General features: G+C 54.8%; 1 protein-coding gene across 4 annotated transcripts in view; it reads left to right on the forward strand.

The window, feature by feature from the left end:
- Nucleotides 1–21,201, forward strand: part of SH3PXD2A (SH3 and PX domains 2A) — a gene marked incomplete at both ends in the record, with an annotated part of 227,730 nt that overhangs the window by 148,358 nt on the left and 58,171 nt on the right. For 3 of the 4 annotated variants that reach the window (XM_080823066.1, XM_080823068.1, XM_080823067.1), the window contains one exon: nt 3,020–3,048. In XM_080823066.1, coding sequence (XP_080679192.1) covers nt 3,020–3,048 — 29 coding nt within the window. Of the gene's footprint in view, nt 1–2,990; nt 3,049–21,201 lie in introns of those variants that run through there. The other variant, XM_080823069.1, reaches the window with a different exon arrangement.

Genomic DNA, 21,201 nt, shown 5'->3' on the forward strand with positions numbered 1-21,201 from the left:
GTGCTTCTCAGGCCCCCACAGACCTGCCATTCCCCTCCCTTCCTTGCACCCACAGCTCCAGGGTGGCCGTGTTTGAGGATTTGAGCACCGGAGGAAGGCCTGGGTTCTCGGTGCCCAATCCCAGCCTCACCCCTGCTCATCATGTGACCTTGAACAAGTTGTCAGCTTCTCTAAGCTTTGCCCACCTCACCTCCTGCAAGGGGGGGTCCAGGTGGGAGGGGCTTATACTTTGGTTAAAGGGAGGGCTGGCCAGGGGATCTGTCTGGAAGATTCTCTGGCACTGCAAGCACATCATTCTTACTAAGCAGAAAAGTTTCTTAGCAGTGGCTTGGGTCCTGATGGGGAAATGGTATAGGGACGGCAGTGCCGCCCGGTACCACTCCTGCCTGTAGTGAAGGTGTGGAGTTCTCAGCCAACACTTGTCAGAGATGCAGACAGTGTGGTTGGGGGTGGGGGGCTCAGGGGGCTCCACATCTGAATTTGTAACCAGCTCCCCAGATGAGCTTGTTGAATAACCGAGCTGACTATTGCTGACCTGGGCACGGCACAGAGGAGGCACTTGGCACCTGGGAATTATGTCCCTCTCCCCCTTCCAGTCCTCAGTGTGCCCCCCTATCACCCGATAATGACCTGTCTGTCTCCCTTCTTGGTGCTGTTGACAAGCTGAAAGCGAATTCTGGGGAGCCGGCAGCTGCACAAACAAGAGAGGAGGAAGGTGGCTATGGCACTGAGAGGAAGCCATCACCTCCAGGACCATGGGCAGCCCGTGGATGGTCAGTGGGCCCTTGTGGTCCCAGGCCCCTGAGGGATTCTCCTGCAGGAACGGCAGGAACACAGCTCCTTTCCCAGGCCTCCCTCACTCTGCAAAAAAGCCTGAGAATCAATTCCTCCCCAGGAGTGGCAAGTCGGCTGGGCAGGACATAGCCACCTTCTAACGCTCTCCTCTCCACGGAGAATTCTCCCCACAGCTGAGCTCCAGGCACTCCAGGAAAGTCTGTCCTGCTCTTCCCTTCCGTCCTAGGGACATGAGCTTGCCTGCCCTGCCAGGTTGGGCTTGGGGGACAGATGGGAACTCCCCACCTTCCTAACTCCTTTCGGGGACAGCAGATTTAGCAGGTCTGCCTCCAGCCCATGGACCCTGCCGTTTCCGTTCTTGCAGGCGGGTGTATACACCACTGCTCTTTCCCAAGTTGGATGGTCTTGGGCAGTGGCTCACCCTCTGTTTCTTAATCTGTAAAATGGGAGTGATAGGACCTTCCTCTTAGTGTGGATGTGAGGAGTGAAAGAAGCATGGAGTACTAGGGGAGTTCTCAAACTAAGATGGGCAGGTAGGGGGAAGGTATCAGAAATGCATGTTCAGGGGTGCCTGGGTGACTCAGTGGGTTAAAGCCTCTGCCTTTGGCTCAGGTCATGATCCCAGGGTGCTGGGATCGAGCCCCGCATTGGGCTCTCTGCTCCATAGGAAGCCTGCTTCTCTTCCTCTCTCTCTCTGCCTGCATTTGTGCCTACTTGTGATCTCTGTCTGTCAAATAAATAAATAAAATCTTAAAAAAGAAAGAAAGAAAGAAAGAAAAATTAATTCAGGTTCCTGGGCCTCAGCCCGTTTCTGAATCACTGGGGGAGCCTAGGAGAGGCAGAACCCCTCACCCTGGGCTGTGCAAGCAAATCGCTTTGGTGCTTAACTCCCCCAAAGCTCAGGCTACCCCCCAGTCCTCCAGAATCAGGGAGTCTCCATGAGTTTAACGGCCTTTCTTATGAACCTGCTGTTCCTTCCCCCACGAAATCACTTCTTTCCAGCTTGGCAGACCTAGCCGGCCAGTTCGCTTACACCAAAGTCCGGCAATTGGCATTTTCTTTGATCCCCTCAGGGAAAATAAAGGCATTTCCTCTAGTCTCCAGATAGATCTCCAGCCAGCCTCTCCTGAGCACTCAAGGAACCTTAAGCATTTCAGAGGCCTTTGACACCGCCCCCCCCCCCCAAGGATTCGCGAATGGCAGCGGTGGTGGGAGGGGCCAAAGGCAGAAACAGGGGCGGGGTTTTGGGAAGTAGCCTGATCCGGAGCCTGGGTTAATTCCTTGCTGGAGGGCCGGGCAAGGCCCCAGCCAGGCTTAGTCCAGGGCAGCTTAAAGGAGGCTCGGAGGTGTTGAATTATTGCCATTGACGAGATTTGAACCCAGTGCTCACTCAGAAGCCCAAGCTCCATTCTTACTATTCCTAGCCTCACAGTTACCCTCGCATTGTGCTGCGCCCTCCCTCACGGCTCGCTGAACCTCCAGTTTCCCAGCCCGAGCCTTTAAGGTGAAAGCCACATCTGTTCAATATTCGGCTTGCAGTCTGTATATCTCCACACCTACACCACGCTCAGGGGAAGTAATAGAAGGAATCAAGCCACAGTGTGACCTCAGGGAGCCTTGGGTCCAGGGCAGGGGCAGACTTTCATCAAAGGGTCACACAAATCTGTAATTATGCAGAGGAGAGGAGGAGATGGGGAGGATGTTGGGGAAGACACGCTGAGGAGGTGACATTTCAGTCGTGACTGGAAGTCTGAGTGGGCATGAGCAAGCGGTGCAAAGAATTGGGAGGGGAAGCGCTGCAGGGGAGGGGCGCGGGCGCCCCGGGCCTCAGTTTCCCTATTTACAAAGTGTGAGAACCTGCCCCGCCCTCCCCCACCCGCTGAGGACCGGGACGGTGTGCCCCCCCACCCCAGATCCTTTCGTCTGGCCGGCCGGGGGCGGGGCGGGGTCAGGGGTGCGGGCGGGGCGGGGCGGGGCCCGCGGCTAGCGCCCGGGGTTGGGCTGGCGGGGGACCCGCGGGCAGGCGCGGCGCGCAGTACGTGCGGCTGCGGAGCGCGCGGCTCGCGGGCCGCCTGGGATCACATGAGCGGTGGTGCCGGGGACCGAGCGCAGCCGGCCGGTGGGCTCCCCGCAGCCGCAGCCCAGCAGCCGCAGCCCCGCAGCCCCGCAGCCCCGCGCCCTACCCGGCCCTAACCATGTCTATCTGTTGTTGCTTCTTTTTCAGGGATTATGGCAGTTCCAAGAGGAAATCAGGTAAGGGAGCCTCCGGGCGTTTTTCCTTCCAACCTCCCCTCCCGCTTGGCGCTCGCACCTCTCGGATCCTGCAGAGGACTTAAGGGGGGGCTTGTCCTTGCCGGCCGCCCAGTGTTCCCTTCAGGTGTCCCCCTCCCCAGCCCATGGCCCCTAAGCTCTCTGGTACTCGCACCTTCCCCTTCTCCCACGGAGCCCCTCAGGCTCTCCCCGTGGGAATGCGGGTGGGTGCATGGGAGAATATGGGGGTGTCTCACGAACCTGGCAGCCGGCTCCTGCCTCCACCCCCCGCGGGCTGCTGTGCCTATTACTGGGCACTGCTGTGACTTCTTGGGTCCTTCCGGTGGTGCAGCGGTGATGAGGGGGTTAACAGAGACGCAGGGTTTTCCCCGTGCGAAGGTGAGATCCTGGACCGACAAGGGGGTCCTACTTGAGTGGCTGTGAGTTTTTAACGCCTGCAACGCAAACCTTCTCCTTTTCCCCCACCTCTAAGCGCTTTCTCATTGCCGCGGGGGTGGGGGCTGTACGGTGATCCCAGCAGAGGCAGGAATGGGAGGGGGGTTACCCGCCCTGGCATTGGCCTGACAGGTGTCCGGGTCCACCCGGAGTTTGCGAAGGGGGTGGGGACAGGGAGAGAGGCCGGCGAGTCCTCCGACGCTGTGTGCTGGGGTCAGAGAAGGATTCTCTCCGGATGGGGGAGGCGGGGTTCTGCACATGCCTGGGTGTGGGTGACGCACAGGTCATTGGGGAAGGGTGGTCCCTAGGAGTTAGGACTGTGTGTCTCGCGGCGGGGCGGGGCTGGGGGGGGCGGCAGGGGGAGGTGGCAGACTGAGCGATCTGTGTTGACATATGTGTTGCCCATATTTATGGGGGTGGTGAGTTAGGGGACCAGCAGCCATCTGGGGGTTCTGGCACTCGGGGGTGTGGGAGTATGTATTAACACGTGGCTCTAGCTATCGGTCCCTTGGGAAGATAACCGTTAAAGTGCCTTGACCTGCAGATCTGCAGAGGTGTGTGCGCCCATATATGAGGGTTAGAATGTGAGTTGGGATTCATGGAATTGTATGTCATGTGTGTTTCTGAGTATGGCTTGGTATGTTTTGTGTGTGCAAGTGCTTGATGGTATGTTTCTTGGGACCAGGAAAGTTGTACCCTGGTTTATGTACGGGGGGGGGGGGTTTGCATGTGTGTAGGTGGGGCTGTATGTGGACATGTGTGGGTCTTCCCGGTTGTATGCCGTGAGCGTATGTTAACTCCTTAGGGCACTCGGGTGTTGAGTGTGTGTGCCACTGTGTTGAGATGTATCTGGTTAGAGTCTGTGTTCATGTGTGTTTGTGTCCCTGTTTGGGAGGTGTCTAGTGTGGAAAGAGATGAATGTGCATGTGCGTATGAGCTGGGCAGGGTGGGGGAGTCTCAGGTCTGCCCATCCACTGGTGCAGAAGGATATTTCCTGCATGAACAGAAGGGAGAGGCTGCATTAGGAACCTGAGGAATTGTATATTGCATATGGGCCCGCTGTCACTTGCAGTCAGAGCTCCGGGGGGGGCGGGAGCAGAGAGATCTGGGAAGGAGGGGCACGCTTGGGATTGTGTTCTGTCACAGCACCTCCCACCCCCACCCAAGAACCTTGCCTGGGCCTCAGAGGTCTAGTGCACTAGCTGTGCCTGGGCTCAGATTCTGCTCTGCGTGACTTTAGACAAGTTTCTAAACTCTGCCTCAGTTTCCTCATTTTCTACATATTATCTACCTCACATGTAGCAGTTTAAATGACTTCATGTGGGGTAGCCCTAGGACATAATAACTCAAGTATAAGTTGGAAGTCATAAGTATTTTCTGAAGCCCTGGGACCTTGGGTGAGTCCCTTCTCTACTCTGGGCCTCAGTTTCCCCTCTAGAAAGTCAAGGGACCAGATAACCTCTCAGGTCCCCCTACCACCCATCCCCCCCACCATCTCCGTGGCTCAGGTTCTGTGCTGCTTCCTAAATAAGGCAGGGCCCCACCCAGGCTGCTTTACCCAGGGAGGACCTCCCCTGGTTTCTCTGCTTTCCACTCTCAGGCCAGGAAAAGGATGGAGAGAGAAATTTAATTTACATTGGCTTATGATAATGGCCACTTAGTGTCATGGTTAAAAGTGCAAGTTCTGGAGCCAGACAGCAGGAATGTCAAGCCTTGCTATCCCTCCTCTGGGACCTTGGGCAGATTTCTTACCCTCTCTGTGCCTGTTTGCTCCTCTGTAAATTGGGGATGGTATCCATACCCACCTTGTAGTGGTTAATTTTATGCGTCAGTGGTGGGCCATAGTATTTAGATATTTGGTGAAGCATTCTTCTGGATGTTTCTATCAATGTAGTTTTGGGATGAGATGGACATCTGCTGGACTTGGAGTCAAACAAATTACCTTCCATAATATGGGTTGGCCTCATCCGATCGGTTGAAGACCTTAATAGAACAAAGGCTGACCTCCCCGCAAAAGAACGAATCGAGCTACCAGACCGCCTTTGGACTTGAACTGCACCGGAGTCTGCAGCCTACCATCCTATCCTACCCCATCAGATTTGGGCTCACCAAGCCCTCATAATCACGTGTGACAATTCCTTAAAATAAGTCTCTTTCTCTATATATACACATTCTGTTCCGTTTCTCTGGAGAACACTGACTAATACACACCTCATGTGGTTATAATGAAGATTGTACAAACTAATCTCTGTAAGCATGCTTAGAACACTGCCTGTAGCCTAGAAAGCTCTCCCAGAGTGCCAGCCCCTATTATTTATTGAGCATCCCCTAGAGGCTGGCAACTTCACATATGTTTTCTTATTTGCTGTCCAGAGGCTCATTGCATATGAGTGATGGGATTCCCATTTTACTGATGAGACACTGAGGCTCTGAGAGGTTGGCTGCCCCCAGTCTGTGGCAAAGCAAGGATCTGAGTCCATGTTCAGGGCTCCATGTTCAGCCTGCTCCGTAATGAAGTTCACAGAGCTTCCCAGAGTCACTCCAGCTAGCAGTGCGTGCACAAAGAACATGGGTGCTATTCCCTGGTCATCACTTTTCACATATTAGTCCCCAAAGCCCCAGGTCTCCTCCTCCGAGGTGTCTCTTATTGAGCATAGATCTAAGACTTGAAGCCAGGCCTGGGGAAGGTGGAGTCGGTAGCAAGAAAGTTCTCAGGCAGCTTACAGCCTCTTGGAAGTGGCAGGACCGGTGACCTTGAAACTGGAAGGCAGTACGGCCTCAGACTTCTCTGCTCCCTCCCCTGTACTGAACCTGCTCCTCCCCACATCTTCCCCATCCCACCCACCATCCACGCTCTTGCCCCGGCCCAGCATCGAGAAGTGGCCCTTGACCCCTTCTTTTCTCTCCCCTGCCAACCCGACCTCCATCCTACCATGTTGGAAGCTCCCTTCTCTTCAGGAAGACCTCAGCTTCCTTCTGATCTGTCTGCTCCCACCCCTGCCCCTCCACATTGTTCTCCACACCACAGCTAGAGCGAGCTCTTCAAAGCAAGTATCAAATCATGTGTTTTTCTGCTTAAATTGCCCCATCCTATGCAGAATAAGCTCTTTAATCCGGCTCACAAGCCCTGTGTGCTTTAGCCCTTTGCCTGCTGTCCCGCCCCAGGCTCTACCCTCTTCTGCCTACCCAGCCCAACATTCCCGCCCCGCCCTCTGGACTGTCATGCCTCTCACCTTCCGTTCTTTAAACACAACAGGCTTGTTCTCTCCACACAGCCTTGCACTTGCTGGTCTGCCGCCGGGAATGCCGTTCCCTGATGTTTCACACAGCTGCCTCTTCTTAACATTTTCAGCTTAATTGTGACCTCAGAGAAGCCCTGATTCTCCAGTATTTAGCTGCCCCCTCCTATCACCATGTGCAACACTGACCACACTCTATCTTGTAGGTGTTCTTGGCTGTGATCTGTGTCCCAACACCTTGAAAGGGAAGACCTTGCTGCAGGGCCTGCACTAGTGGCGGGGTCCCCCCACCCCCATGCTGGTTGAATGTGCAAGCTCACACGTGTGTGGATGAGGGGTGGGTCAGGACAGAAGGCTCTCTGCAGCCTCAAATCAGGGGACGTTATCTGGGAAGAGGAGCAATTTTGCTGGTTGGGGGCAGAGAACAGGCAACTTCGGTGATCAAGGGACAGCACTTGGGCAAAGGTGGGACAGCAGGACCAAACATGGCTTGGAGACCAGAGACTTCCGCTGGCCTTACTGAGCGCCAGCAGCTGTAGGCCAGGTGCTATGTTTGGTGTTGTGGTTACAGGGATGGGTCTTTCTGTCCTCGAGGAGTTTGCAGTCCGCCAGAGTGATGAACTGTGTATATATAAGAATGTCCTGTTAGAGGGAAACAAGGAAGAGACATGGGTACCTGAGGGATAGTTGTCAGGGCAAAAGCCTAGACAGTGCAAAGGCCCTGGGGTGGGAGAATGCTCAAGGCATGGCAGGGAGATTTGTGGCTGGGATGGAGAATAGTGGAGGGCAAGGTGGTAGGAGGTGAGAGCAGAGAGGTAGCTGGGGGTGGGGGAAGCAGCACAGACCACGTAGAGCTTCTCAGGCCATTTCAAGGGTTTTGACTTTGAAGAGCCACTAAGGGATTCTGAGGAGATGGGGGGCATGATCTAACTTAGATCTCAGAAGCATTCTTCTGACTGGTGAGTGGAGATGGACCAGGAAAGGAGATAGGTGAGAGGTCATGAGAATTCCAGCAGCAGTGGAGGCCGAGCGGCCATCAGTGTGGCCTGGACTTGTATGATCGGGTCCAAGCCGCGAGCGGTTCCTGTGGGTGCTGGGGAGCGGCAGTCAGCCCTACTTGCCAATCATGTGACCTTGGGGCGACCCCTTCCCACTGGTTCTGCTGTATTGGTCAGGGAGCAACTAGAGAAGCAGACCCAGGGGGAGCTACGCATCGAGAAGTTTCTCGCAGAGAATTGGCTTACAAGTCGGAGGTCCAAGGGCAGGCCAGCGCCACAGTCTACAGGTGAAATCTCCTCCTCCGGGAAGCCTCAGCTCTGCCCTCAAGGCCCTTCAGCTGACTGAGCACCCCCTGCCAAGTAGCTAGGATGATCTCACTCAAAATAAACGAATCATGGACTTCGTCACATCTGCAAAATACCTTCCACAGCAGCACATGAGGCGTGAATGGTGGGGTAACTGGGAACTGGAGCCTGGCCAGGCTGACCCATAAAACTGGCCATCACGCCCTTAAAATGACGTCGTCTGAGCTGCCGCCTGCTGCCAAGCGAGGAGGGTCCCTGGAGGTGATGCAGCGAGGGGGCTTCGGGCCCCGTGGTAGGGAGGTCCTGTTGTCAGTCGTGGTGCTTGGCTTCCTCCACGAGCTGAGAGGGGGCTGGAGCAGGCTCTCCCCTGAGCAGAGGGTGCTCTTCAGACCTGACAAAGACCTCTCACTTCTGGAAGCTGCCTCTCTCCCCGTTCTGGCTGTGGAGTTCCGAGTTTCGCCGCCAGGGGGGGGCAGGTGGCCACGGAACCTGCGGTTTCCTCTTGGCCCCGGGTCGCGGCCCCGCAGAGGCCTGATGCTCCAGACCCTCCAGCGGTCCCGTGAGGAGCTTCGTCTTGTCTGAACGCAAATGAGGTTGCTCAAGAGTGTGGCAAGTTTGTTCTTTTGGGCAAGTGTTGATGTTCCTCCTGAAATCCTGTTTACTTTATACTTTTCCTTGGAAAATTAGTGAGTTCAGCCCGACTTCCATTTTACTGATCGTAAAATCTGCATTACTGGACGGAGTTAATACGATCCGGGTTCCTCTGGCAGGCACAGAAGCATATTGCTTGAAGATAGGAGTTCAGGTTTTGGCATCAGATGGACAGGGTTGGAACCCCAGCTCTGCCATGTGTTTGCTCTGTGACTGGCGGGTTGCCTAACCGCTGACCCCCTTATGCCTTTACCCCCTTATGGAAAATGGGGGTAAAAATAGTGCTGGTCTCATTAAACGTAAGGATCGAAGTAGCAGAGTCCTGGCACACAGCGAGCTCCCAATGATGGTGGCTGCCACTGTTACTGGTTTAAGTATTGATCGATTCTGAAAGGAGGGGAGAAGTGGGTCTTCCCTCTTGTCCGTGAGTTGAAAGACCCACTTGAAGCATTTATTTTCCAGGCCCGAGGCCTGACCTCAGAGAAGATGAAAGCTAGACCTGGCCACTGTGGAGTCGTTGGTAGAGTTAAGAACCTGGATTCTGGAGCCAGAGTACTTAGTTTCACGTCCCAACCCTGTCAGTGGTGTGGTCTTAGGCGAGTCCTTAACTTCCCTGTGCCTCAGTTTCCTTGTCTGTGCAGTGGGAACGATGATTCATCAGATTGTTTAAGGCTTGAATACGAGTGACTTCCTATGAAGTGTTAACTCCAGGACCGCGACTGGCACAGTAAATGCTTGCTGACGTCTGACGCCGAAACCTGAACTCCTATCTTCATTTTTATTATGAATAGGAGGCAGTCCCATGGGTATCCAGCTCTCCAACAGGAGAGACCCCTGGCTTTGCTATTTGCCCTCCTCCAAGAAGCAGGTCCTGTCAACCAGACAGGAAAAGGTAGAGTGTGCACCATCTCATAATTGCTAGTAAACCTTGCAGCAACCTGGACAGGGGGTCTTGTCCCCATTTTATAGACCAGGAAAGTAGGTTAAGGAACTTGCCTCAGGTCACCTGGCCAGGTAGACCCAGGATTCGAATCTGGCCCTTCTGATCCAAACCTCTTCCACTGAAGTCTGTTCCATCCTGAGCCAAGGCCTAGGGGATCCACAGGTGACCAGGACTTGGGTTCTGAAGGCCTCTAGGAGGAGGGTCCATAGACTGGGGAATGGGGGCTGCCCCAAGAGCATTACACTGAGACATCTAGAGGGAACTTACTGGTCATAAGGGATTCTTAATTGGGGAAAAGTTTTCTTTACAGGATGAATTTGGTTTTTAATGAAGTGGATTTGCTTAAAGCCCATAAGTACTGGCCACTATAAAGATTGTCTCCCCTCCTCCTGTAGAGGAAGGCCCTAAGGGGGGTGCTCTGTCTGTCCAAGGTGGGAGTGGGCAGAACTGGTCCCCCACTGGTCACATTGTCACCAGGCCTTGGAGCTAGGTGGAAGTGTGAGTAGGGCCATTACAATGCAGAGAAAGTAGGTCTGTAAGGCCTCTGGGACTGTCCTCCCCCAAGATAAAGGCCCTATCCAGCCACAGGAGGAGGGGGACAGAGACACAGCGGACAGCAGCCGCCTTCACTCCCCATCCAGAGGGCAGCTCTCCTAGAGGCTTTCATTTCTCTTAAGTGATTGCTGTCACTGCCCCCACAGAGCTCACGGTTCAACTGAGAAAGCAGGATGTTGTCAGGGACTCATTAACGACTGCAAGACAGGCCAGGTTGCAATCCGTAAGCTGTGGGAGTCAACCAGAAGGGGACAGGGCTAGGAAGATGGGGGAGGCTGGGGATGTGCAGGGGTTAGGCAGCTGCCCCTGGTGGGAGGGCCAGGCATGAGCAAGGACTCAGAGGCTGGAATCAGGGTGAGGAATTTGAGGTAAGGAGAGGTGTCCAGCCTGGTGGAAGTGGAGAAAGGGATAGGAGAGGGGATGACAGGAGATGAGTCTGGAAAGGAAGCTCTGGAGACAAGATCAGCAAAGACTTTTCATAGCAATTTCCAAGGCTTTCTTCTCTGCCCGAGCCACCCATCGTCAGTGAGAGAGGCCCAGGCTGCTTGGAGAACTCGGCCAAGACATTCCTGGCACCCTCCAATAACCCGTTCCAAAAGTGAACGTGTCTCATGAAGCCATCGCCTTCTGGCACATCTCACGGGGGCTGGTGTTTTTACACAATTCTTATTTTCATGGCTCTGGGTCCTCAGCCTGATGTCACCCCCGGAGTTCAAAGCCAACTAATTGGAAATGAAAGGAGACTGATTGATCTGGCAGTGCCATGAGCAGCCCATGTGGCAGTGATGGGATGGAGAAAGTGAACACACTGCTCACGTGTGTGTCTGTGCCTCCCCTCCCACACCCGGAGGCAGCACGGCCCCACTGCCCTACTGGCCTGTACACAGAGCTCAGGTCGGCAGGCACAGGCAGGGCTCCTGACCTCCCCTGCCCCACCCCCAGCTAGCCTGGCTGCCCTCGGCCCTGCTTGCTTCGTCTTATTCTGCCCCTTGCTGCTGTCTCCCATCTTCCTGTACTAGGAAAGTGCTAGAAAGATGGCCCTGAATTAAACATCAAGGAAAATGCTAGAGGTGTGCTCTGGAGTCCCCAGGCCCTGCCCAGACCTGCTGACTCACCCTCTCTGCGGTGGGGCCCAGGAATTCACAGTGTTAACGGGCTCTCCGGGGATTGGGCGATCAAGCCAGGGTCAAGTATGAGATGGGTCATACTTGTGGTTGATGGCAGTGTTCGGGGTAGACAGGCAGTGAGGCTGCTTGAGGACTGACGGGGCTGGCCCTGAAGGGGCACTCAGCTGTCTCCCAAGTCGGGGAGACGGTGGGCCACCAAGGGGAAGTGGGGCCTGTTGGGGGCCAGAGAGCGCTGGCCCAGCGGTCTGGGCTTGGAGAACAGCCCAGGGGCCTGCCCAGCACTGGTCTCCCTCCTGGCCTCATCAGGAGGCAGTGATGAGACTCCCGTCTGCCTTTTCTTTCCACAAGGTTGTCTTCTTGGGGGTAGGAAACACCCACGTTGTGGTCCAGCAAAGAAATGTTTCCCACCGCAGCCCTCGGCCAGAAAATAATGTGTTCCTCACTTCGGCTCTTTGGTTTATAGGCATGTGACAGAAGACACAGCATTTCCAGTAATGGTGAAGCCAGTGGAAAAACAAAGATGTGGGGGAAATGTGCATTACTTATTGTGTTAGCACCTTTTTCTGATCTACGGTTACTTTGTTTAGAAACAGAAATGTGGCGTGTGTGACTTAGTTGGCTCATGGCCTTCTTATAATTGGTCAGTTCTGAAATGTGAAGGCAAAGAAACATTTTCCAGCGTTTCAGTAAGAATTAGACATTTGCAGGGGAAAAAGAAAAAAAAAAAAAAGAAAGTTTTTTTTCCCGGACTCTTTCTGCTTTGCCCCCTGGATCTTGTCGTGGCCGCACGTGACCCAGGCAGCTGGGATGAAGATGTATTTGTTAAGGTTAGAACTGGAGTTTTGTACCGAGGAAAGTGGGCCATGTCCATGTCCCTTCACGTCCCTGTGCTCAGAAGGAGGAGCCGTCACCTCTCGGCGAGCCTTCCCCCGACGCTGCTTCTGGCTAACGGGTGCAGTGTTGGAGGAAACCCCACAGGGATGTGAGGGCTGTTGGAAGAAGGTCAGGGTTGGGTGCCGAAGTGTCCCGGGCAGGAGGGTGAGGTCCTTATAAAGCTGTGATGACCGACTGGGGACGAGAGGCCAAGTGAAGACTGTCTTTGTACGTTGGCCGTGGCCCCCCGGGGACACCGAGCGAACGTGCAGCTGTAACACCCTGGATGGGAAAGTTCTTCCTGTGTGTCAGCTCCCTGCCCTGCACCATCCCTCCCCGGGGCCTCCGTGTTGCCAGGAGCCCTCCGCCCGCTTCTCGCTCGCATTTGATCACATGGCGGTACAGAACGCCCTTCGCTCAGCTTCATGGATGAACTTGGTTGCTCTCCCTGCTCTAAGCGCACAGCTCAGTGGACACTCGTGGCAGCTCTCCCCCTGGGGAAGCCACAGGAAGCCGGCTTCTGAAGGGGTGCTGGGCCTAGAGCCCCCCAGCCCCCAGCCGGGAGGAGCTGGTTTCTGCCAGGCCCGTATTTGACCTCAGTGGCTCTGTCGTGGCGGCCTTGTCGAGTTCTCCAGCGACCATCCATGCACCTGCTCAGCCAGGCCCTGCTGTGGAAGTCGTGGGGTACCAAGATGGGTAGGATGAGGTCCCTGTCCTCAGGACAGTTAGGACACAACATCCAAGTGCTGTGGTGGAGGTGGGGCCGAGTGCAAGGGAGTCCGCCTGGGGGTGCCGAGCAAGGCTTTCCAGCCCGGTTCACTGAGGTTTTTAAGTGAGTCAGCCTGGAGGAGAGGGAGAGCAGCTGTGCAGAGGACATCTGGACACCGTCTCAGTATTCGTGGTGCCACGTCTTCCGTGTCCCTGCAGTTCCTGCTGGGTGGCGCTGTTTCAGAGACGCTGTCGCAGATGGCCTCTCATTCATTAATGTCACTGAAGCTTGAAAAGCTCTAATTATAAAGTTAATCCATGTGCCTGGGCTGGAGAGAACTTGCCCCACGGGCCACCTCTGACCCTCTCCTTATCATCAGGAGGACTCTGGTTCCAGCTGTCTCCAGGGGGACACATGTCCTTGTCTGTGAAAGGAACATACATGGGGCGCCTGGGTGGCTCCGTCATTAAGCGTCTGCCTTTGGCTCAGGTCATGATCCCAGGGTCCTGGGATCCAGCCCCACATCAGGCTCCCTGCTCAGCGGGAAGCCTGCTTCTCCCTCTCCCACTCTCCCTGCTTGTGCTCTGTCTCTCACTCAAATAAATAAGTAAAATCTTTAAAAAAAAAAAAAAAAAAGAAGAAGAAGAAGAAGAAGAAGAAGGAAAGGGAGAGGCATATAATTCCAGCACCATGATCGCCCTAGCCAGGTGCCCAGCACCTAGAGGTGCTCATTAAATATCTGACCAATAGATCCCCATTGGGGAAGGACCCTCTAGCCAGGGGGTCTCCCCAGTGGTTGATGATTGACCATGATTGACAGGGCAGAGAAAAAAGCAGCCCTTTCATATTGCAGGTGAAGACCAGGGGACCCCATTTCCCCACACTTGTGTAATGAGCCAGGACAGGCCCCTCTGGGCACCAGTCTCCTTCCTGGCCTCTCCTGGGGACAGAAGCCCAACATTAGCTGAAGATCCTGTGCTCTGGTGCCGAAGGGTTAACTCTGTGCTCCCCAGAGAGCTCACACACTCCTGACCCTCTGCTGTCCTCCAGGCCCTCCCAGCTGGGCCTGCTGGGAATAGCTCAGTCACGTGTGAGCCAGATGTGGGGATTTCCCAAGCAGTGATGTGTGTGCAGGCACACAGACACACACAGACACGCACACGCAAACACACACTCACACTGCTCTGTTGACGTGGCATCTGAGGGCTCAGGAGATTGGTCCAGACCCACACAGAGCAAGAGAGGGATGGGGGTGAGGAGAGGCCCAGGGCTTACCGGCACACACCACGGGGGGCTGCTCTCAGCCCTGCTGAGCCCTGCTCCCAGCAGACAGGATAGATAAGCCCCTTGTTCTTGCTCAGACTCCCATTTCCTGCAACATCCATCTTGCCATAGACCATATTGGTTATGAACAAATTTTTTTAAATAATCTCTTTGAAGGGCTTTACAGCAGATGCTGGGCCAGAGCCTTCCAGGGATATTCTGCCAGGCCTGGGGGGCCTTTCCGTGAGCCTCTCTGCCCAGCACAAGCGAGGCTCAGGGTCTCATCCTGGCCTGAGAAGGCTTGTTTGTGGCTCAAGGGACATAACCTGGACTAGAGAATATGCAGGGCCCTGGGTGCCAAGAGGACCCCAGGGTAGTGGGGTAATCCAGGCCTCGGTTTCCCCACAGAGCCCTTGGGACTGAGTGTAATGAGTATATACCCTTCCATCAGCCTCTAGAGATTTACTGGGTACCCCCTACTCTGTTCAGGGTATACTGTGAGGATGCTGACAGGGTTAAGAGTCTGAAAGAACTTCAGATCTGATTGGAGAGACGCAATAGATTTTGATTAAGCACCTACTATGTGCCAGATCCTTGCTAGGACTATAGCAGTAGCCAGACATTGTTGAACCAGCTGACACAGTCAGTGAACGATACAGAGATCCTGCCCAGGGCAAGATGAAGGAGGCTGACAGAACTTGGAAAATGGGTCAGCCTCAATCTCAGCTCAGGAATGAATGCTGCCTCTAGCCCCTGCCCGTGTCCCATTCCGATGATGGCAGTGTCCAGCCAGATGTCAACTGAAGCATTGTGAGTCCTGCCCCAGAAGAGGGTCTCATTACAGATGTGAGGCCATTAGGACTCCTCCCTGCCTCACCACCCCCTGCAGACCCCCGCCCGAGGTACAGCCTGCTGTGTCTGGCCTCCGCCTGCCCTCCAGTTGGGTCTGGGCAGCCTCGGGAAGGGACGGTGCACTTGAAGGGCCAGGCAAGTGGATGAGGGGGCCCCACTGCCTCCCTCCCACACCCCTGTGACTCCTGACACAGGCGGGAGCGCGTGGGTAAGTGTTTGTGTCCCTGTGCCCCAAGCTTGGGGACAGATGGTGGAGAGTTGGTCATCACCAGGGGTGCCGTGCTGTGTACATAGTAGATGCTCATTAAATTATTGGCGGTTGATTCATTGATGATAGGATCGCAAGAGTTGTGTCTGGAGAAGACAAGACATTTCACGTTCTGTAGCCCTGGGATGGGAATGTGGGTCCTGGGTCCACTGGCTGTTAATTTCCATCACTCACTCAGTCGTGGCTCTAGTGGAGACTGAGCCAGGGAGACAGACCAGAGGACGGGGGCCTGGGGACCCAGGGACCCAGCAGCTGCTCACCGAGACCCACTCTGCTGTTCCTTGTTTCTGATGCTGCCTCATCCTCACAGATCCTGGCCTTGGCTGGGGGAGCTGGTGGGTGGGGGAATGGGAGGGGGATAGCCCAATAAGTGGGAGAGGACCACCAAGGCAGACCACCCCAGGGAGTGGGGAGGTGGCTGGGATCCTGGAACTCGGAACAGTGTTAAGTTTGTCTCTTTTCTGCACACCACCACCCTGGTGTGGGGCGAGGTGAGAACCTGAGAATTGAGAGGGAGACCCAGCCCAAGGGGCTGCTGTGGGGTCAGGCAGCAGCTGCTGGGAGTGGGGCTTGGAACCCCATTGGCCTCCCCGCCCGGCACCCCTCTGTCCTCTGCCCACCCACGGCTCCTCTGACTAACCACAGCACCTGTCTTCAACCAAGATGCTTTGGGTCTTTTCAACAGCAGATCTGCCTGCCGCCCTCTGGCAGAGCAGCCCCCTCTGGGCAGTCGCAGAGCTTGGGAGGCTTCCAGGGCCCCTCTGCCCATACCCACAGGTGCTGGGCTGTCTCTGCAGGCCCTGGTCATGGCCTGGGTGGGTGCTCTTGGACCTAGTCCCCTAAGGGCTATGGAAGGGCTCCAGGCACAGCCCAAGCCCCCACCCCACCCCATTCCCCACCTGAGCAGGGAAGCTGACTGTTCTCTGACTGCTCAGCTCAGTGGCCCGAGGGTCAGCAGCACATTCCTCCCCGGGGTTGGGCTGCCCCCACGCAGAGTCTGGATTCCAGGAAAGGCAGCTCCTGGGAAAGGAGGCAGACCCCTTCTTACTGAGAGCAAAATGAGTAGGAATATGGCTGCATGTACAAAGGGAAGCCCGACAGAAATAATGAGCCTCCCTTGGCCAGTGGGGGAGGAGAATCCAGAGAATGAAGTCCCCGATTTTAGGCCCCTTTGTTCCCAATTCCCAGCTCAAGTCTGGCTCAGGTCTTACTATTGGGCCTTCGGAAGACGTCTCTTTTTGCATCTGTAAATTATAGATTGTCGTAAGGATGAAATTAGAGCTCAGAAAATGTTTAGCACCGTGCCTAGCATGAGTGTTAGAAAGTGAGAACTGGTACAATTTCTAGCCCCAGCCCTGCCACTCACTTGCTGTGTGATCTTAGGCAAATTTATTGCCCTCTCTGGTCCTGAGTCCCCACATGCATCCTTCTAGCCTTTGGAATACCAAGAAGCCGAGATGTTGGTTGGGACGGGACCTGGAGACAAGACAATGGCCTGTCTTCCCACTTAGGATTTGCCTTCTGTCTATGAGAGGATATGCATCAGAAATCCAGTCCTACTAAATTTATTCTTGAGTACTTCTATTTACTTAGCTCAGAGTTCTGTAGCCCTGAAACCTCAGGCCCTGGGCAGGACCGGCTACATAATTATGGGGCCTCTTGTTCATAAATGATTCGAGATTTCAAATGAGAGAACAGCATGAAGCCGAGCACAGGGCCCTTCCCAGTGTGGGGCCCTGTGGGGTGGCCTGGGCCACAGGCACCTGAGGCAAGCCCCACTTTGGAGACCATGACAGTGGGAGGCAGGGCCAGGGGTCTGAGCGGCCACCTTAACGCCTCACGGCTGCAGTCCAGGGGCATAATGTTTTTTTTTCGTGCTGGGAGGACTTCTGATGAGCTGGAGGCTGCCGCTCACCCTGGATCAGGTGCGAGGAGTTGAGCATGTGAGCGGGCGGGTGCATGTCTTACCATCATGCATGTCACCAAGCTGGCACCCGCGTGGCTTCAGAATGGAATTCATGTTTGAACCATGGCTTGTTTTCTTTCTGAGCCATCTTAATTCATGCCATGCTTTCTCCGAGCCTGTTTCAGGCCCCCTCAAGTGACTTTATCACGTAGGCCTCACTACTACTTTGTAAAGGAACTATTCTTTGCAAAGGACTGCTAGCCCGGCTGGGCTGCTGTCAAGATCTGAGCTCTGCAGTGCCTGCGACAGGGGGTATATGCCCCTCCTGGCAAACTAAGCAGCTCCTTCTCCCTGCGGTAAGTGGCACAGTTACCAGCTTTCAGCCCCTAGTTTGGCTTGAGAGCAGAGGCTGTGTTTCCCTGCAGCTTAGTCAATCAAGGAAAAGAAATGGAGCTTATAGGAAACCCAAGAAATTCAGCCCTGTGCAAAGTTTAGTTGTATAAAAGAGGAGGAAAGACCAGGCTTTCTGGAGAACCTGTTCAGGGCTACAGTGAAGGAAGGACAATAGAATTCCCTAGGAGGGGGAGGTCTTGAGGGCTCAAGGACACAGAGAGCTGGAAGAATGGAAGGACCAGGAAAAGACAGGGTGTTCATTCCATTCAGGGCCCCTGGCAGGGTCCCTGCTTCTCCTCCCCTCCCAGGGGCCCCCCTGGGCTTAGGCTGTGGAGGCCGGGGAGGTGAGTGACCCTGCCCTGGTCCCTTGAGCTCTGGCTTGGCTTTCCTTCTCGAAGGAGACCATGCCGCTGGCTGTTCTCCTGTCTCTTCCACCTGGGCTCACAGCCCACTCTGGATTTATTAGTTTGAATGGGTGGGACTTGCTTTACACTAGGGAAGGATTCCTGGAAACGTGGTTTGAGACTAGATTTGGGCAAATTGAACCCACTTCTCACTGCTCTGGACTAACTCAAGTATAAAAGAGACTGTGTTAGGACCCAATCCTTTTGCTACCTTCACTCTATCCAGGTGTGTTTTTATGTAGTACTTGGGTGTCTCTTGTCTGGGGGTTCCTTACAGTCAGGGGCACCTGTGTGACCATTACGTGATTTCTCATATCACCTGGACCAAACAAGAAGCAGGTTCAGCGTTTAAGAAGTGGCCTTGGGTCACCATATTTGGCCAGGACCTGCAGGCACCTGGCTTCCTCAGGGCCTGGATTCTGGCTGATTTTGCAAAATGGGAGCACAGACTGTGGGAGGGATAGGAGGGCTGGGGGCGGACCATGGGAGGGGCCTCGGCTCCCCGCCTCCTGCCTCATGCCCCACAGCCCACGCTGCTGCAGTCCCCAGCTTGTCCCCATCACCCACTCCCTCCCTCTGTCCCAGGGGCCTCCTTCCTCCCCCTCCAAAACCTTTCACAGGCACTACAGGCCACTACACTCTCAAAACAACCTTACAGAGAAGACGAGGTAAGTATTTTTATCCCCATGGTTCGGAAGGAAAAGAGGCCCCGAGAAATGGCTAAAAGCCCCAGATCAGGGAGCTGAGTGGCAGGATAAGCATAAGAAGCAAGATTTTAAAGAATTCTTGCCTCAGTTCCCTGCGCTCTATGCCTCTTGAATTAATTGCTTTTTTTTTTTTTTCCACTTGAGTTTCCATATATTGAGCATGTGTTTAAGTGGGTTTCCCTGGAAAGGTGCTCTAGTTCTCTGGAAAGATTCATGTCAGCTGTGGAGCACTTCTTTTTGCAGACTAGCAGGTTTCTGCTGGGAGAGCCTAGAACGCCAACCCGAGGACCTTGGCTGCTGCTAGGCCCAAATGCTTGATTTGACAGAAGTGAGCCTTGAGGCTCAGAGAAGCTGAGCCACTTGCCCCAGGTCACCGAGCGTGTGGTCAGCAAAACCAGTCTTGCAGATTCCCAGTCTGGAGCCCCTGGCTTTTCCATTGCCCCTGCTCTGTAGGGCCCTTGGTTCTGTCACCAGGGGAGGCCAGAGAGACAGCAGGAGGGCAGGAAGCGGTTGGTTTGTGTCGGTCACAGCTGCTCCCTTGGCTGTGCCTGCGCCCTGCTCCCTCGTCCTGTCCCTCCGTCTCTGCTTTCCCAGCCCGCAGCCAGCAGCCTCGTCTGCCTCCTGGCTGGAGGGCCGGGGTTTGTGAGCCAGGGTCCTCCTCTGTTCATTGTAAGGAGGCCTGGGTGGGGAGGGGGGGTGTCCTTCCCACCCTGGGAGAGGGCTTGCTCCTGTGGGCTGGAGACAAGGCGCTCCAAAGTGGGGAGAGCTTTGGGGTGGGAGCAGCGGAACTGGATTAATTCTGCAGATCCAGGGGACTGGGAAATAAATCATGTTTTTAAAAAGACAGGCCCATTTCTGGTCCACTTCCCATTTTCCTTTGGAGAGCAAAGGGAAGGCCTGCTTATGGGGGGTGCAGGGGGTGGGCATGAGCTTGGGTTGTTCCACACTTAGCAGTGGGGCTCAGTTTCCAGAGGCTGAGGGATTTTTTCCTGTCCTGCTCCCCGCCCTCTGCCTGCCCAAATGCCCAGACCCCAAGGACCTGGAAGGGCATCAGGCCCTTCAAGATAATTATTGAGAAAGTCATCCCAGGAGCATAGACCTTGTAAGCATTTAGTCTTGGTGGGCCAAGGGTCCCCACTTCTCTCTCCTGCGACTTGTGGGTACCCCCCCATTGAGGAAGAGAGCAGCTCCCCCTCTCTGACAGCCCTTATCTTCTAGCATGGGTGTTGGCAAACCACAGCTCCTGGGCCAAGCCCAGCCCACCATGTAGTTTTATAAATAAAGTTTTATTGGCACACAGCCCACTCAGCCTTCTGCAGATTGTCAGGGGCTGCTTTTGTACCGTAACAGCAAAGGTAAGTAGTCTTGACAGAGACCACGTGGCCCCCAAAGCCTAAAAGAGCTACTCTGGCCCTTTTCAGGGAAAGTTTGTTAACCCTTGTTCCAGCAGAAAAGTAAGACTTCCTCAGTTCTCCAGGCCTGAGCCAAATCATTTCCCTTGGCTCGCTGAAAGAGGTTAGCATTTCCCAAAAGTTTTCCTTCTAAAGAAACCAAAATGGAAGTGGTACAAAGTAACAAAGCCGCAGAGACGGCTGGAGATGTGGACCCTCTGAGCTGGGGTGGCATCGGGCTGAGTGGGGCCGGACGTTGGAGCTGGGGTGGGTCTGGCACCTAGGGTGGCCTTGCCGGGTGACAGCCTACTTGGCCACATTTGGGGTACAGCAGCAGGGAGTTACAGCCCCAGCCTCAAGCCTCAGAGGGCCTAGGTGTGTCCACCTTGTCTCAGCTCTGCCAGGGCACGGAAGCCGGGTCAGTATAGCTCCTGAAGCCCATGGAGGCTTCTGACTGGAAGTCCTGTTTCTGAATACAGTCTCCAGGGTCTCTTACCTCCAGTTGCAGCTAACCTGGCGTTTGGGGGGTGTCTACGGGAAGGGATCTGTGACCGGCTGCCAGCGTTTTCTTGGCACACTCACTATCAAACACTGTCTGGTTGTCAGCCTTGCAGCTCCAGGAGGCTGATTTTCCTGGTGCTGAGCACATACTGCCTGTTATCTTGTTAATCCTTGTAGCTACCTAGGAAGTAGTCTGTTGTCTCATCTCATTTTTACAAGAGAGGGAACAAGGCTCAGGGAGGTTCAGTAAGTCCCTCATAGGGGAGAATCCACACAGTCAGACTCCAGAGGCCTTGCTAAACCCCTCTACCAGATCTGCTCTCCGCGAGTTCCAGGGAGAGTTGGAAGGCCCGGGCTTCCCGGTTCCGCATGGGGAGCCAGCCTGAACTGGTAGATGGCTTGAGCAAGGGAGAATCAGGTGCTTTAAAGAGCATGTGGCATCCAGTGATCTCCCAAAGTCTATGTCCCCACATGAGATGGACATGGTACTAGCTGTATGACCTTGGGCAAATGACTTAACCTCTCTGGTTTGTTTTCCTCATCTACGAAGTGGAGGGAGTACCTTATCGTTGTAGGTTTATTCTGAAAAGCAAATGAATTACCATGTGTATGTG

This window comes from Martes martes, assembly GCF_963455335.1.
Source record: "Martes martes genome assembly, chromosome: 14".
Lineage (NCBI taxonomy): Eukaryota > Metazoa > Chordata > Mammalia > Carnivora > Mustelidae > Martes > Martes martes.